The following is a 17,476-nucleotide window of genomic DNA, read 5'->3' as shown; positions in this document are numbered from 1 at the left end:
AGCATTTTCTGTCTCAGTACACTCCCTTCATCCTTCCTCAGATGGACCAATGTCTTTAACCCCTCAATGACTGAGCAGAAACAAGCACAACAACAATACACCCAGAATACCTCCCCTGACCCACCCCATGGCATGGTGTGGCTGGGAAAGGATTTCTCTGTTAGCTCCCACCTCCCCATGCACCCAGAGCTGTGACTTCCCTACAGCTGCACACTCTGCTGAAAATCCAAGCTCTGGTTCCCAGACACAGAGCAATGCAGAATTGCACAACCCCCTTGTGAGCTGTGCTCAGAGCAGGTGCCTGCCAGTGCTTCATGCATGTGTACCAGATTATTTAAAACACATTAATGCATCCATACACCTTTTAATAGATTTTTCCATCCATGCCCACATACAAATCCTTGTGAAGCCTGTTCAAAGAACCTAAAACTTTCAGTCACCAACAATTAGGTAAAATAAACTAATAACCAGTGTCAAGAAAGAACATATATGGAGCAAAATTTTCCACCCATCAAAAGCATAGAACATGGCACAAAATACATTTGAACCAGTGCAAAAGAGCATAAACCCCAGGAAATGGATCAAGCAAGCAAATTAACACACAAACAGCTCATTTACACACTGCAATTAATTACAGGGCTATAAAGCAAAGTGCTGCCTAGAGAGGAAGCAGGAGCACCATTGCTCTGGTTCCCACTGTTTTCTGAAGGAGGTACACAAAGGCAGGGTGACAGTGCACTAAAAGCAATCCACAATAAAGAGGACTTACTGCTATTTTTTGGAGAGTTGTTTTGACTGATGTCCAGGTGTCCAGTCTTCTGTCCAGGATTAGGATAAATTTAGTGTCAGACTCATGCTGACTGCAAGATAAGAAAATACCAGTAACCAGATAATGTTCCAAGAAAAGTGACTCTGTTCCCAAAAAAACCCCAAATCCAAGAACTCAGAGTGCAAACCACATTTTAGTATTTCTGCAGTTCCTGAAATTCCCTTTGAAAAAAATTTCCTGAACGCCCAAACTCTTTCCAGTGGAGCTTAGCAACAGGACAAGGGCCAACAGGCATAAACTGAACCACAGGGAATTCCATCTGAATATGAGGAAAAATGTCTTTCTCCTGAGGGTGACAGTGCCCTGGGACACGCTGCCAGGAGAGATTGGGAAATCTCCTTCTCTGCATATTTTAAAAACCCACCTGGGGCTTTTCACATCTCCAGATATTCCAGCACAACCTGCTGCAGGTGAGGCTGCTCTGCCTGGGGGCTTGGATCACCTTTAAGATCCCTTCCAGCCCAGGCTCTGTGATCTCCACAGCTCCCCTCCCAGCCCAGCCCCTGTGATTGTGACTGTGCTACCCAGGCCCAGCATCACCTCTGACTGTGCTACCCATGTTCAGCATCACCTCTGACTGTGCTACCCATGTTCAGCATCACCTCTGATTGTGTTACCCAGGTTCAGCATCACCTCTGATTGTGCTACCCAGGTCCAGCATCACCTCTGATTGTGCTACCCAGGTCCAGCATCACCTCTGACTGTGCTACCCATGTTCAGCATCACTTCTGACTGTGCTACCCAGGTCCAGCATCACCTCTGACTGTGCTACCCATGTTCAGCATCACCTGTGGCTCTGTGAGAGGTGGTGACAGCAGATTGCTCTTGAAACCCAAACTGGCCTTGAGAAGGAGCCTGCAGAGGAGCTGTGCCCTGGCCAGAGGCTCCCCCAGCTGATGGCCCAAGCCCCCCTGCCCTCCCTGCCCAGGTCAGAGCAGCCAAGTGGGGACTCCTGCCTTGTTTGGGCAGGAGACAGCAGAGGGGACACCAATAGGGCAGGAGACAGGAGGGGTGGCACCAACAGGGCAGGAGACAGCAGAGGGGACACCAACAGGGCAGGAGACAGCAGAGGGGACACCAACAGGGCAGGGCAGTGGCAGCCTGGCAGAGGGGCCAGGGAGCTGTGGTGGCTCCCCCAGCCCGTCCTGCAGGGCCACTGCCACTGCCCCAAGGTGTTTTCCAGCACTGCCCAGCTGACTCAGCAAGCACAGGCTCCTGAGTCCCTGTAACTCCCAAAGCCTCTGAGCTGCTCTGAGATGGCCAGGCCAGGCCAGGCAGCTGCACCAGGGGTGCCTGCTCTGGCAGGGCCCAAGGCTGCCCTGGCTGTAACTCAAAGGTTCCTTGGCAGGCTGGGGGAGCAGCACACAGCAGGCAGCTGAGCTGGAGCTGCTCTGTGCTTGCACACAGCCAGCCTGGAACCTCCTCCTCTCCAGGAGTGTATTTACAGCACAGCCAGGCAATGGCTGCAGCGTTTACCCTGTGGATGCTGACACAGGACAGCCATGCCCACAGCAGCCTGCCCTGCTGCTGGGAGAGGCTCCCAGGACGCTGCTGGCTCCCCAGAGGGCTCAGGTGGCTGCCCTGGCACAGCCCTGTGCCAGCATCATCCCTGCTAATTCCCGTGTTTGGCAAGGCAAACACAGGGGGATTGCTCAGAGGTATCACAAGGCAGACAACACTTGGCAACTCGCTACAGGAAAGGAAAAAAAGTCACTTGAAGGCAGTGCAGGAGCTTTCATTCAGTGCACATCTTGCTGCTCTGCTCTGTGGCAGCTACAGCTCTGACAAACACATTTAGGAGGAATTAGCAGCGGTGCTCAGAGGGATGAGGACTACAATTCCCTCTGACTCATCACAAAAGCTGACTGAAGGCATGGAGAGGCTCCCAAGCCACCCTGTGCCACATCCTATGGATCTGCACCTTCACACCCACAGTGCAAAGGCTTGAATTCATTCAGTGGCTTTGAAGTGTAGACGAAAAGAGCAGAGAAAATGAACATCAAATTTTGCATATGGGTCATACGCAGAACACATGGAATAAAGTCTGAGGCTGTGAGCATGGTGAGTCTGGCTTTTCAGCCAAAACCTTTATTTGCTTAGAATGGTTTGGGCAATGTGAGCCAACTCTGCAGGTTTCTGTCAGCTCTGTTCCTCCCCACCACGAGCTAAGTGACCCAGGTGGGTAAGAGCAGGCCAAAGGATCCTTTGGTTTGAGGCAAAAATAAAACCCTTTGGTTTTTCAGCACACTTTAGAATTTTAAAAGCTATGTCTCTGAGCTATAAAGAACAATTCCCAACTTCCCTGGTGTTTCCCAAGGGCCTGCAAGTGAAAAAAAAATAAACTGTGTTTACACAGAACTGCTGTAATCATAATAAAACCTGACTACAACCCCCAGAATGCAGAAAAGGCAGCCAGACTGCAGTGCAGTGCCAGTTAGGAAAAGCTGGAGTCATTAACTCAGGACAAGGTTATGCTCAGAGAGCACCTCTGAGCATGCTAATGGACTTTTACCAGTGCCCTTACAGAAACAGAGGGAAGCTCCCAGCAGTCTGACAGCCTTGGCACCTACTGTGAGAAATTGGTCACTGTAGGCCGGTGGAGAAACTCTGTGACTATTTGCAACCCAGGCCTTGCACGTTTGTCAGATTTCCAGGCCCATGATGTACCTTTTAGAGTGACAATAAAAATAAATGAATGCTTTCTACCGGGGCTGTGAGGGCTCTCTGTTTGCATCCAGCAGCAGGGAGATGGAGACAGATAACCAGGGCAAGGATTGCTTCTCTCTGGGTGTTTCTTGTCCCTTTTTGATGCACCAGACTAAAAATAAAGGCCTGGGATGTTTTGCAGGACTTGAAATTGGACCCTGGAGTCTGCAGCTGTGAGGCTGAGCACAGCCCCCAGAGGCTCCTTGCTGCTGGTGGGATCAGAGCACCAGGACCTGCCCAGTGCTGGAATCCTGGGATATTTATAGGCACCAGCACCCTCCAGTGTGCCACACTCAGTGTCACAGCCCTGAGCCACTCTGCACCTCACCTCCAGCCCACAGCAAACAGGCAAAGCTTGTCCAAACACCAACCAGCTGTGAGTCAAAGAAAGAACAGAACAGGAGGTGACATTGCAGTAGGAAGGGACCCACAGTGATAACCTGTCCAAAGGTCTGACCACTTGAGGCTGACCAAAGCTAGAAGATGTGCTCAGGGCATTGTCCAAATGCCCCCTGAACGCTGACAGCTTGGGGAATCAATGGCATCTCCAGGGAAACTGTTCTGGAGTTTGGCACCCCCTCAGCAAATGAATGCTTCCCAATGTCTGCTCTAAAGCTGCCCTGGCAGCTTTGAACCATTCCCACATGCCCTGGACGCCAGGAGGAGAGCTCAGCACCCTCCTCTGGCATCCTCAGGAGGGCCAGGGAGCAGGGATCCCCTCCAGCCTCCCCCTCCACAGGGCAGCTGCTCTCATTCCTTCTGCCCTCTCGCCAGACCTGATCCCTCTGCACAGCTTCACATCCTTTGCAATGTGGCACCCAGCACTGCACACAGGACTGAAGGTAACACCACACAAGGCTACACACACAGGGATTCTTTCAGTTTTCAAGTTTTACTTTAATGGTAATTAAGTCAGTTTTCTGTAGTAACAATCTTACAGATACCATAACTGACTTCAACTGATTTATTTTTGTTTCAGCTTCTATTGGAATTCTGGCTTAACTTGGAAGAGATCAATTCCTTCAGCCTAGAGAAAAGATTTGTATTTGCTGTAATTTGCACTGTCACAGTGCTCAATCCAAGCCTGGGTAAAGGACACCTCCCTGCTTTCCCACTGCTCGGGTCTCTGTTCTGCAAACACAGATCTGTCACACCTCCCTGCTTCCAGCAGCCCCCTGCAGCTGCTGCTCAGCACAGCCAGCCTGAAGGCAGGCAGCATTTTGAGCTGCATGTGCACAGAATAGAAAGTGGGCACCTATTACTTATTTTCCCTTCCAGCTCATGCACACAAGTACTCCCTGCAGCTGCCTCCTGCCTGCAGCAGTTCCCAGGAACACTAAAAGTTCTCTTGCCTACAGACTCACCTTGCCCCTGGCTCTGCTGTAAATGCACCTGCCTTGAGGACTCGGGAGCAGCTCTCAGCATCCACCTCCTTTACCCAACAATGATTTCCAGGAGAAGAGTGCCTCGTGAAATTCAGCTTCCCAAAATACTCCAAACCACTCAGCTTGCCCAAACACCACAAAGCTGACAGCCCTGAGGTGTTCCCAGGCCGTACAGGCAGGACACCAAGCAGCTCCTTGGCACGGGTGTGTGGTTTTCATCTGCCCCTGCACATCCAGGTAAGCAGGAGTTGGTGCAGCCACCTAACCCTGATAACTGAGGAAGTGAAGCACCTCTAGCAAGGAAACATCTCCCTCTTTTAGGGGCTTTCTGGCCTAGGTCTGACTCTAACCCCACGATGTGATGCTGCTGGGGGATGTGTACCCAGGGCTGGCACAGAACCTGCCACCCTCACCCAGGTGATGCTTTCCTGGTGCCCTGAGCCTTGCAGCCCCAAAGTGCTGGGGAGCACACGTTCCTGAGCTGATCAGACACCGGGGCAGGAGGAGCAGAGCAGGATGATTAAAGTGCTTTTACTACAAACATGCTGAACGCGTTTGAATCACCAGCAAGCTCGCAGCTCTCATTAGTTTCTTGACTGAGTCTGACCTATTACAGGGACTCAGGACTGCTCATCATGCTAATGCCAGGCTGGAATGAGAAGCCTTGGAGAAAGCAGCCAGAGCTGGGAAGTGCAGCTGCACAGAGCAGGGCTGGGTCCTGTTCCTGCTGGGCCAGGAGCCCCTGAACCCTCAGAGTCCATCAAAAAGAGGACAGAGGAACCAGAGGCTCCTTTTTGGTTTTGTTTTTTTTTTTTTTTTATTTTGAACAGAGGTGCCTAAACACCCCACACTTCTTCCAAAGCAGCTGCTGATGGAAAGCTCCCATCTAGCTGCTGTCGGCCTGCTCTCCCTGCAGGACAGAATTTGCCAAAACAGGCATAATTCAAGAAAATGAAGGATTCCAGGTAAGTGAGTCACCAGGCTCAGCAGCCAGAATTAGGAGGGTCATTAATCCAAGCCTACAGCCCTGTGTGAGGCACAGGCAGACTGTCAGCAGCTCAGCCCTGACACACAGGCAGGCAATGGGAGCTGCTGCTCTCTGCTGAGCCATCAGCTGTCACAGGGACCCCAAAGGCTTTGTTCTGTAATTAGCCTCTCCCTCTGGTTTCACTTCTCTTTTTCCACAGCAATGACTCTCTATTTGTACACGTCAAAATATTATTTTGCAGTGGCATGGTATATTTAAGCAGTGACACACGCCAAAGCTTGAGGAAAGCTTGTTGCTAATTAGAAACTTAATCAAGGAAATGTGTGGTACATTCCAGCTGACAGGTCGCAGGGATGATGCCCACTCCTTGCCCTGCAGTTGCTGGCACTCAGAACACCTGCCCTGGACACTGTAGGGGCTGGCACCCCTGTGCTGCTCCGAGAGCCGAGGGAGCCCTCGCCCACCCTGCTGCACCTGCAGAGCCCTGCCCAGGGCAGGCAGGACCCCCCTGCCCACCCGCCCCAGGGCAGGGCTGCCAGCAGCTCCTACCTGGGCACTGAGGTCAGGTAGCTCAGGACTCTGGCCACGCTCTCCTCGGGCACCTGGTTGAAGCCAGCGTTGTCAGGCAGGGTGATGATCCAGGCCTTGTCCTTGCCCCTTCCACCTGCAAACACACAGGGATGCTGCCCTGGGCTGCTCAGAGCACTCCCTGCCCCTGGCACAGGGGGTTCACAGCGCCAGAGGAGCCACACAAGGCCAAATCTGCCTCTGAGTCCAACACACGAGGGCAGGTGCTGGAAACAAATGCATCCAGTACCAGGCATTTCCTTTACTCACTGAGTGAACTTTACACAGCACAGCAGAAGAAATCAGAAATACAAGGGCAAACAAACACACTGCTCTGGAACCTACAGAAATGCATTTCACAGCAAAGTGCTTGTAATGCATGGAGTGCTGGGAGTCAGAATATTTTACAGTGGCACGGGACAGAAACTTAATCTGCTCTCCCAAGTGCCTCCATGTTTTATTAACAGCATTTCTATGGCACTGGATACTACCTGATGGCCAACAGCCTGTGGGAAGTATCACTCTGACAAATGGCAAAGAACTTGCTCTGGAGTGTTTAATTACCACAGGGGGAGAGAGACCCTGGAGATGTTCCTGTACTCACCAGACAGAAAAGCAAACTCTTTCATCAGATCATCACTGATGTCCTTTGCACAGATGGGTATTGCAGTTTCTGGAGAAAGGGAAAAGCAGCAATCAAAATAAAGCACAAATCCAAAGCAAACACATTTATCAGTGAGTTAATCCAAAGGTGGAACCCGAACTTCCCTAAACTATACGTGAAATTGTGTAATAAAGGATATGTGGATCTTAGAGATGTTATTTCTAATGTTTCTAATGACTCTGACAGGGTGAAAGCCACGAGTCAGCAACAAATGTATTCCACTAGATGCACCAAGGGAGCACTGCCCTCCCCTCAGTGGGCCATTTCCAGTGCAAATTTTTATATTTTGGAGTCAGCAATCCCTCTCCCTGTTTTACCCAGTGCCTCCCAGCCCTGGCAATGCAATGGGCTGAGGTTTCTGCTGGGAGCTGCAGCACCCAAGGCTGCTGCCCTTTCAGGCTGTGCCAGTCCTTAATTTTGCACAAATAACCCCCTGAAATCATGCTTCCACCTGGCACGGGGCCACAGCCATTGCAGAGGCTGCTGTTCTTATGGTCAGTTATTAGACTTCTTCCTAATTAAATCATGGCAGAGCTGTTTCAATGCCATATTTAGCACCAGGATCGTTTCAGAGGCAATGAAGCACATCAGAACAACACACACAACTTCACCTCTCCCTGGGAGAGGAAACAAAGACCACACTGACTAAACACAACAGGAGCCTAAAGCTGGCAGACATTTTTCTGGATTATCTATAAACGGAATGACAGCTAAAAATCAAACATCCTTGTTCCTGCAAATAAATGTTTTGAAGCACATCTATGCAGATTAAAATCCTTGGGCTTTCTGATAATCAAATTTTAAACACTGATTATTTCCCAGAGTTGGTCCTAGGGAATAATCTTCTGGCTGCTTTAAATCAGACAGGCTGCATACTTCAGCACACTCCAGTATAATCAATATTTATTCTATTTCCCCTTTTTTCAAAAGCTTTCTGGTCACTTCTCCTTTATCTGAAGGGTTTTCAGGCCTGCTCTGGCTGTCAGGTGCTGCAGCCCAGATGTGTTTGGGGGTCACTGTGCCTCCCAAATTCCCCAGCCAGGGCTGCTCCCAGGCACACACACTGCTGGGTTCCCCTCCTGTGGATAAAAATGGGATTTGTGCTTGTTGAGGATGGAGCCCCAGTCCCACTGGCATCTACAGAAACATTCTTGATTTTAACAGGCCCTAGAATTGGTCTTGGTGAGGAAGAAGTTTGTCTTGCAAAGATATTTCAAATATTTGTCTCTCATTCAACCTCTTCACCCAGCTTGAGGACAAGCAGCAGCAAGAGATTTCTTCTCTATTTGTGGATTCCTTTTTTCACCAGGTCAGTGGTTTCATACTGATAAAATTCACATTTAACAACCTAATGAGCTCCAACACATGAACCAGATGACACCAAACATGTGCCATTGCAAACACAAGAGAAAAGCCCATGCTGTGCCCATGTGTTTGTCACAAACCATTGTGGCTGCCTGGTCCCCAAACACACCCTGCCCAGCCCTGGCTGCCCCAAAAGGCAGCAGCAGCCAGGGCTGGATGTGCTGGGACACCCAGGGCAGCCCCAGCACCACCCTGCAGCAATCGTGGGCTGGGTTGGGCTCTGCCCTGCTGCCAGAGGGATGAGCCAGCAACTGAGGCTGGGCAGGAACAGGCTGCAGAAAGGGAGCTCTCCTTTAAAGAAAACATCTCTTGGTTTAAGGGTTTCACAGGGCATGGTCTCCCTGAGAACCCTGCCAAGGTGCAGGGAGGCAGGGGGAGCCTGTGCCCATCCTGTGGGACAACCCAACAGGACACAGGAGCAGGATGCTGCCCCTGGGCAAGGCCAGGCACAACAACAGCCTGATTGTGCTTGATCAGAGCCACTCCCTGGGCAGCTCATCCCTGCACCCACCCTGTGCTGCCCGCTGAGCCCAACCTCCTGGGCAAACACTGGGGCAAATCAAGGGCTGGCACCAAACCCAGAGCGCTGCTGTGCCCGAGGCACTCGGTGGGTGCTGCTGTAAACCCTCCACAGACCTTTGTCCTCTGATATTAATCTCTGCAGAAAGGGCAGAGCAAGGCAGGGAGGCACCAACGGCTCTCAAACAAGGCTTCAGCTGATGCTCTGCTCAATCTGGGGATTTTCATTTAAGGCCACTCTTGGGACAGCACAGAGGAGAGCCCAGGGCCCTGCCCTGTGAGCAGCACAGCCTGCCCTGGCACAGGGGGCACAAGGCAGGGCTTCAGCAAAGTCCACTCATTTCTTTCCAAGCCAAAAGGAGCCTTTGTGCCCAGCAGCTGTTACAAAACCAAGCCTGAGCTCCCCACACAGCACCTCACAAACTGCTGTCCCCACAGCTGGCACCACCTCCAGGTTTAGGGTCTGACTGAAAACCAGCAGCAGCACCTGGGTGGGAAATGGTCACAACAGTGGAGAGTCACTTTTATACAGTTCTAAAATGGCCATTCATAAAGTGCTGCAGTTACTGCATCCAGAGGCTCCTTGCAGGGGGAGACTGTGGCCCTGGTACAGAGTTTTGGAGGCTGCATGAAGCCAAGCAGGGAAAAGACAAAGGGGGAATTTGGGGCTCTGCAGCCCATGAGGGAACCAGTGTGGCTCAGCCAGGAGCCCTGCAGAGCCTGTCCTGCCCCCAGGACACTGTTCCTGCTGGGCTGTGTCAGTCTGTCCTGACCCCAGGACACTCTGCTGGGCTGTGTCAGTCTGTCCTGCCCCCAGGACACTGTCCCTGCTGGGCTGTGTCAGTCTGTCCTGCCCAGGACAGGACACTCTGCTGGGCTGTGTCAGTCTGTCCTGCCCCCAGGACACTCTGCTGGGCTGTGTCAGTCTGTCCTGCCCCCAGGACACTCTGCTGGGCTGTGTCAGTCTGTCCTGCCCAGGACACTCTGCTGGGCTGTGTCAGTCTGTCCTGCCCCCAGGACACTCTGCTGGGCTGTGTCAGTCTGTCCTGCCCAGGACACTCTGCTGGGCTGTGTCAGTCTGTCCTGCCCAGGACAGGACACTCTGCTGGGCTGTGTCAGTCTGTCCTGCCCCCAGGACACTGTCCCTGCTGGGCTGTGTCAGTCTGTCCTGCCCCCAGGACACTGTCCCTGCTGGGCTGTGTCAGTCTGTCCTGCCCCCAGGACACTGTCCCTGCTGGGCTGTGTCAGTCTGTCCTGCCCCCAGGACACTCTCCCTGCTGGGCTGTGTCTGTCTGTCCTGCCCAGGACAGGACACTCTGCTGGGCTGTGTCAGTCTGTCCTGCCCAGGACACTCTCCCTGCTGGGCTGTGTCTGTCTGTCCTGCCCAGGACAGGACACTCTGCTGGGCTGTGTCAGTCTGTCCTGCCCAGGACAGGACACTCTCCCTGCTGGGCTGTGTCAGTCTGTCCTGCCCAGAACAGGACACTCTGCTGGGCTGTGTCAGTCTGTCCTGCCCCCAGGACACTGTCCCTGCTGGGCTGTGTCAGTCTGTCCTGCCCCCAGGACACTGTCCCTGCTGGGCTGTGTCAGTCTGTCCTGCCCCCAGGACACTGTCCCTGCTGGGCTGTGTCTGTCTGTCCTGCCCAGGACACTGTCCCTGCTGGGCACAGGCAGAGCGGGTGTTTACACAGCACCCATGGGATCCAGCCCTGGGAGGGGCTGGCACACGCAGGTGGCACGAGGCTGATGGAGCCAGCCCACGGCACGTGTGGCACTCAGCAGCTCCCTGTGCTCCCAGCAGAGCCTGCTCTGTTCAGAGGGTGACTTACAGGGCCTGGCTGGGGCAGAGAACAGACAGCCAGGGTCCTGGGGCTGCTTCCTGGGTGTGACAGCCAACGCTGGGGTAGCCAGGAGCAAATGGTGTCCCCAGTGGCTCCGGGTGCCCACCTGGGACAGAACAGGCAGTGCCAGCAGGGCTGGCAAAGGGCCATGAGCACCCTGATGCCAAGGGCAGGGAGGACCCTGCAGCCCCCAGCCAGCAGCTGCTGCAGGTGCCCATGGCTGTGTCAGACTGGCACCCAGGGCAGTGCTGAGCCCTGCTGCAGGTGCTGGACTAACCTGGGCACCAGGGTGAGCCATGGAATCCCTTGGAATTCCAGCTGGTGTGCCATTCCCCGTGCCAAGCGGGGACACAAAAGACACATTAAAATATTTATGGCAGAAAGCTTCAACGCCTGTGACTGCTGCAAGTGCCTTTGTCCCCAGAGCCCCTGGGGACAGCCCACTCCTCTCTGTGGCCAGGGGCTCACCTGCACCCCCTGAGCCCTGGCTCAGCCTGCAGCACCTGCTGCCTGCCCAGAGCCAGCCAAAGGCAGCTTTCATCCCAAGGGAAAGGTCAGCAGGGAGGTTTATGTATGGCTGTTCCTCTGGGAGATACGATGGGCTGATCCCAAGGGGGATGGCCCCTGCAAGGCCTGGGTCCTGCACGTGGCACCAAAGTCCCACCAGATTAGCCCATCCCCAGGAGCGGTGCCTTGGTCACCTCCCCAGGTTCAAGGACTCCCTGAACTCTCTTTTCTCCGACTGGGGGGGATTGTTAAGAACAGCTCACTCTATTTCCAAGCTCCTTCTTCTCCTTGTCCCCAAGCACCTGCTCCAGCACGGCGTGGGAAGCAGCAGCAGATGGTTCTCTCCTGTGACCCAGGGCTGTGCATCTCCTGCAAAGCCTTCCAGGGCTTGTGTGCATGAGAGCTTCAGTGCAGGCACATCCCCAGCACCCAGCCTGGGGGTGTGCTCACCCAGAAACCACACAGCAAAAAAAGGAAAGCTCCTGAAAAACCACAATGACCTTTTCAAAAGGCTTAGATTTAGACACACTGAGGATAAGAGGAAAAGGGCAAAAAAAAGGTGCTGTGAAAGGAAAAGAAGACAAGAAATAGAAAATGTTAACTGGGTGCAATTCAGGTTTGGGTGCCATCAGCCAGGCAGTGTGAGTGACCCATGGAGGAGTGTCCCCATGGGACAGCCATGCCCCAGGAACAGCAGGAGCCAGCCCTGTGCCCAAACAGGGCAGCAACCACCACACCCAGGAGTGCACTGAGCCAGGGCTCTGGCTCCAGAGCATCCCAGTGCCAGCCTGGGGCACAGCAGAGCATCCCAGTGCCAGGCATGTCCCAGGAGCAGCAGCACAGAGCATCCCAGTGCCAGGCATGCCCACAGGAACAGCACAGAGCATCCCAGTGCCAGCCTGGGGCACAGCAGAGCATCCCAGTGCCAGGCATGCCCACAGGAACAGCAGCACAGAGCATCCCAGTGCCAGGCATGCCCACATCAGCACAGAGCATCCCAGTGCCAGGCATGCCCCAGGAACAGCACAGAGCATCCCAGTGCCAGGCATGCCCACAGGAACAGCAGCACAGAGCATCCCAGTGCCAGGCATGCCCTCAGGAACAGCACAGAGCATCCCAGTGCCAGGCATGCCCCAGGAACAGCAGCACAGAGCATCCCAGTACCAGGCATGCCCCAGGAACAGCAGCACAGAGCATCCCAGTGCCAGGCATGCCCCAGGATCAGCACAGAGCATCCCAGTGCCAGGCATGCCCACAGGAGCTGCAGAGCATCCCAGTGCCAGGCATGCCCCATGAACAGCACAGAGCATCCCAGTGCCAGGCATGCCCACAGGAACAGCAGCACAGAGCATCCCAGTGCCAGGCATGCCCACATCAGCACAGAGCATCCCAGTGCCAGGCATGCCCCAGGAACAGCAGCACAGAGCATCCCAGTACCAGGCATGCCCCAGGAGCTGCAGTGGGACAGCAGGAGCAGCCAGGGCACTGGGGTGGCACAGCTGCAGCCACTGCTGACACCCAAACCAGCACAGCCCCACTCCTGCTGGGCAGCCACTGCTGCCACAGGACGAGGTGCCGCCAGCCAAGGAGCCCAGAGCCATGGAAATGCCATCCTGCCACACAGTCCTGGGAGCTGCAGGGAGCACAGGGGCTGCAGGAGCCCTGGCTGAGCCACGCTGCCCGTGAGGAGGAGGAAGAGGAGGAAGAGGAGGAAGAGGAGGAGGAAGAGGAGGAGGAAGAGGAGGAGGAAGAGGAGGAAGAGGAGGAAGAGGAGGAAGAGGAGGAAGAGGAGGAAGAGGAGGAAGAGGAGGAAGAGGAGGAAGAGGAGGAAGAGGAGGAAGAGGAGGAAGAGGAGGAAGAGGAGGAAGAGGAGGAAGAGGAGGATCTTCAGGGGAGGTTAAAGATCCCCTCTGCTGGAGACCATGGAGTTTTGGGGCCTGGGGCTGGTGGGGAGGGAATCTCTTCCAGTTTATATTTAGCAGCTGAGAAACTGGGGAGGCTTTGCTAAGAAAAGGTGAAGCAAAAGCAAATTAAGCAGCAGCAAGGCTTAGCTGTTGCCTCCTGCTATGCTGTGATGTTTTCATGGCCAATCAGAGAAACCCCACTCTCCCAGCACACCGAAGGAAGCACAAATTGGGAATGATAAAAGCCAGCTCCACCATACATGGATTCACGTCAGCTGCAGAAATGTAATAAAAGATTCCCAACACCCCCTCTTTTGGATTCAGCCTCGGTGTGGGAGTTGAGAAAATCTAGTTTCCTGCATTTCTAACATGTAGCAGCTCCAATGTACTTTAGTTGTCTCCTTTTCCCAGCTTCAGGCACTCCTCCCTTACCAAAGAGAGCAGTCCATGTGTTTGCCCATCAGCACCAGGGCACCCCTGCCAGCTGTGCAGGCAAAGGCACATTTAGTATTTAGCACACATCTTCCCAGTCCAAACAATCGGCCCCTAAACCAGAGCCCATTCAGCACAAAAGACTTCCAAAACCCAATAAAAATATACAGACATCAGTAACCTTCCCATCATCATTCAGCACCATGCAAACGCTGATTTTTCAAAGAGAAATTGCAGCACAAAGCAACTCCTGGGAGATATTTCAGCAGTAAATCCTGGGGCCTCACTGGCTGCCTGGAGAAGCTGGAATGAAGTTCACTGAGGACACTGGAACAACTCCTTTCACAGCTGACACAGCCAGGAAACTACACTGTGCAGCCAGGTTCCCCCAATGGCATCACCTGGAAACTCTACTGTAAAGCAAGGGAAAATAAACACAATTTTTCCCGAACTGAGAGTGGAAATGCCCAACTCTGGCATTTCCAAGCAAAAGCACATTTGCAGATCCAGCTGATGCTCCTGCAGCAGAGCAGGCCTGTGCAATGGAGAGGGAGGTGGGGAGGACACTGCTGGTGCTTGCTGGCTGTCACCCCCTGCTTGCCCTGACAGACACTCCCAGAGCAGCAGAAAACTGTGCTGGGCTAGGGAACAGCTCTGCCCAGGACATCCTGACTCATCCCTGCCCTAAAAGCAATTCCAGCATGGCCTGGGAGCAAAAAGGAAGAAAGAAAGAAAACAACCCAGCCCCTGGCACCATCACTCCTCAGACTGCAGCTCCTGTGCCCAGCCGCTTTCCACTGGCCTGGCATTGCCCAGCGTGAGGGAAGCTGGCAGCAGAGCAGGCTGGGCAGGGCCCTGCCCTGTGCTCAGCACATGGCCCCAGCAGCCCCTGTCACAGCGACACGTGGCTGTGCACAGAGCCTGGGGCTGCTCTGGGGCTGCTCTGGGGCTCCAGCGCTCCCCTGCAAGTCCCACCTGCCAAAACCAAGGCTAACAAAGGCTCCCGTGGCAGCACAACCAGGGGCAGGGTCCCAGCCCTAACCCCCATCCCCAGGCACTCTGTGTCTCCGGGCATCCTCTCGTTCAGTGGCAAACAGAGCTCTTTGGGAAGCTCTTTCTTTCCCTCACCATGTTTTACACCTCAGTTGTTCCCTCCCACACAGCCCTGCTGTCACTGCACTTTTGTCCTGGTACATGAATGATAACCATTAAAGTGGTTGTAGCAAATGTGCTGCAGGGAGAGGAAGCACATCCCACGTACTACTGAGTGCTCCAGACTGCTCCTGCTCCGTGGGCCACCCCGGGGGCCTGGCTGATGCCAGCACAGAGCTCCTGGGGGCTGCCCTGGTTCTGCCATGCTCTGGGGGAGCCCAAGCCATCTTAGAGATGGGAATGGCCATGAAGAGCTTGGCATTTTTACTGCCTTTTATCTAAGGCAGGTACAGGTTTCTACCAGAAACAACCAACAAGTTTCCAGGACTGCTGCATGTAGGGAAATGGTTAAAACATGGTCCCAGATCAGGCTGAACGCTCAGAAATTGGCAATAAGGGAAAAAAGCTTCTGATTTATTTTTAATCTCATGATTTGGAGAGCCTTACTCAACTTTGTCTCTTTCTCAACGTTTTATTTTCAGAACCTGTGTGGATGCCAAATCATGGGTCCGGATCCTGCAGCTATAACCACACAAGTGTGCCTTTGTGGGGGTATTTTGGCTCTGCATGACCATTACACAAAGGTCATCTGCCAAAAGCTGGCTGGGAGGGAAGACTCATGCTCAGAAGAAACCCACTGCCTGCTTTCACCTGGTTCCCAGTACACAGCTCACAGCAGGCGTGTCCCCATGGCCGTGGCACCAGCTCCTGCTCCAGCAGTGGGGCTGTTCCACACCAACAGCAGCACAAAGAGCATTTACCCACATCCATGCTGTTCCACACCAACAGCAGCACAAGGAGCATTTACCCACATCCATGCTGTTCCACACCAACAGCAGCACAAGGAGCATTTACCCACATCCATGCTTCCATGCCACAGCAGCAGCAGCACAAGGAGCATTTACCCACATCCATGCTGTTCCATGCCACAGCAGCACAAGGAGCATTTACCCACATCCATGCTGTTCCATGCCACAGCAGCAGCAGCACAAAGAGCATTTACCCACATCCATGCTGTTCCATGCCACAGCAGCACAAAGAGCATTTACCCACATCCATTCAAGCAGCATCCCTTGCTAACTGACCGTGACACCCCTGCCTACACGTACCTGCCCCATTTGAGGGTGCAGGGAGGGGAACAGGGCAGGCCTTGGGCAGGGCAGGCAGAGCAGCAGGTGCTGTGGCACCACCTCACAGGAGCATGGACACAGCAGCTCTGGGGAGCAGGGGACACGTTGGTAGAGCCCTCACCTGTGACCTACCCCTGGCAGATTCCTCCTGCACCCCAGCTGTGCCTTGCAAAGATGTCAAGAGGGCTGGCACTAGACAGGGAGCCTTTTTTGGGTCCGTGTGTCTTTTCTGTGCCCAGCACAGCTGCAAGCCCTCCACCAGCTGCACACCAACAAGGAGTGATGGCTCTGCCTGCTTCCACTCCTGCCCAGGTAGGCGTCCCCTAGTGAGCCTGGAGCCACCCGAGGACCCCTTCCCCTCCTGGCTTGGGAAAGACCTCACTACAAAAACACCTGTAACAAAAACACCTGTAACTCCCCTCACTGCAAAAACACCTGTAACTCCCCTCACTGCAAAAACACCTGTAACTCCCCTCGCGAAATCAGGAAAGCAATGAAAAAGTGAGGGCTCCACACAACTTCTGAGCACATCACCGTCCACCAAAGGAAACATCGCTGAGGCAGCTACGGCCTGAGATAAGGGATCAGATTGCATCTGCTTCTCACGTTCAGGGTGTGCGGGCACAAAAGCACAGCGGCTTCAGTACAATGCTGAATTCCCGACACAGCCGGGCGTTCGGGGGTGCTTGGGGACACGGGACACGGGAGGGGACCGAGGTGTCTGACAGAGGAGCACACCTCACACACATCTATCCCCTGCTTCCCACCCGGGGACGGGCAGCCACGGCCAGAGCTGAGCTACGACTTCCAGGGAAGAGCTCTTCATTGTGGCCACGGGAGCCGCGCCGGGGCTCGCACGGGAGAACATCCATCCTCGGGCCGGGCAGCGCCTGCCGCCGGCACCGGGCACTCGGGGCGCTCCGGGCACCCCGGGCACTCTGGCCACGCAGTCGGGCACCCCGGGCACATCGGACGCTCCGGGCACCCCGGGCACTCCGGGCGCTCCGGCCGCGCACTCGGTGACACCGGCACCGCCGGCAGCGCGGGGACAAGGCTCTGCTGAGCCCCTGGGGCCGTCCGCACCCACCGTGCCGTCCGTGAATGAATAACAGAGCAGCAGCTCGAACCCTGGGCCAGCCGCGAGAGACGGACCCTGCCGGGCTCCCGCGGGCAGCGGCACCGAGCGCGCAGAACGCGCCCGGCACCGGCAGCGGCAGCGGCAGCGAGGAGGGATGGGGCGGGAGGGATGGGGCGGGAGGGCCGGGGCACCCCCGGCACCCCTGCCCGCGGTGCCGCTGCCCCAGGGTGTCCGGGAAAGCCGCTGTCCCCCCGCCGCCCGGGCACCTGCGAGCCCCGCGGCCCGGCCGCCCGCACTCACCGGCGGCGGCGGCCTCCAGCAGCGCGGCGGCGCGGAGCAGGCGGTAGTAGCGCTCCATGTCCCCCGCCGAGGTGCCGCCCGGCGGGGGCCCGCCCGGGGCCGGGGCCGG

The 17,476-nt window shown here is 54.9% G+C and overlaps 1 protein-coding gene across 3 annotated transcripts in view; it reads right to left on the bottom strand.

Moving 5' to 3' along the window:
- Nucleotides 1-17,476, bottom strand: part of MCF2 (MCF.2 cell line derived transforming sequence) — a 52,208-nt gene extending 34,732 nt beyond the window's left edge. For all 3 annotated transcript variants that reach the window (XM_036401883.2, XM_036401884.2, XM_054516297.1), the window contains exons 1-4: nucleotides 17,368-17,476; nucleotides 7,080-7,148; nucleotides 6,458-6,572; nucleotides 770-860 (exon numbers count right to left, since the gene is read on the bottom strand). In XM_036401883.2, coding sequence (XP_036257776.1) covers nucleotides 770-860; nucleotides 6,458-6,572; nucleotides 7,080-7,148; nucleotides 17,368-17,425 — 333 coding nt within the window. In that variant the 5' untranslated portion in view covers nucleotides 17,426-17,476. The remainder of the gene's footprint in view (nucleotides 1-769; nucleotides 861-6,457; nucleotides 6,573-7,079; nucleotides 7,149-17,367) is intronic.

This window comes from Molothrus ater, chromosome 14 (genome assembly GCF_012460135.2).
Source record: "Molothrus ater isolate BHLD 08-10-18 breed brown headed cowbird chromosome 14, BPBGC_Mater_1.1, whole genome shotgun sequence".
In the NCBI taxonomy this organism is placed as follows: Eukaryota; Metazoa; Chordata; class Aves; order Passeriformes; family Icteridae; genus Molothrus; species Molothrus ater.
The sequence above is the reverse complement of the archived record's forward strand: the minus strand, read 5'-3'. Positions and strand labels throughout refer to the sequence as shown.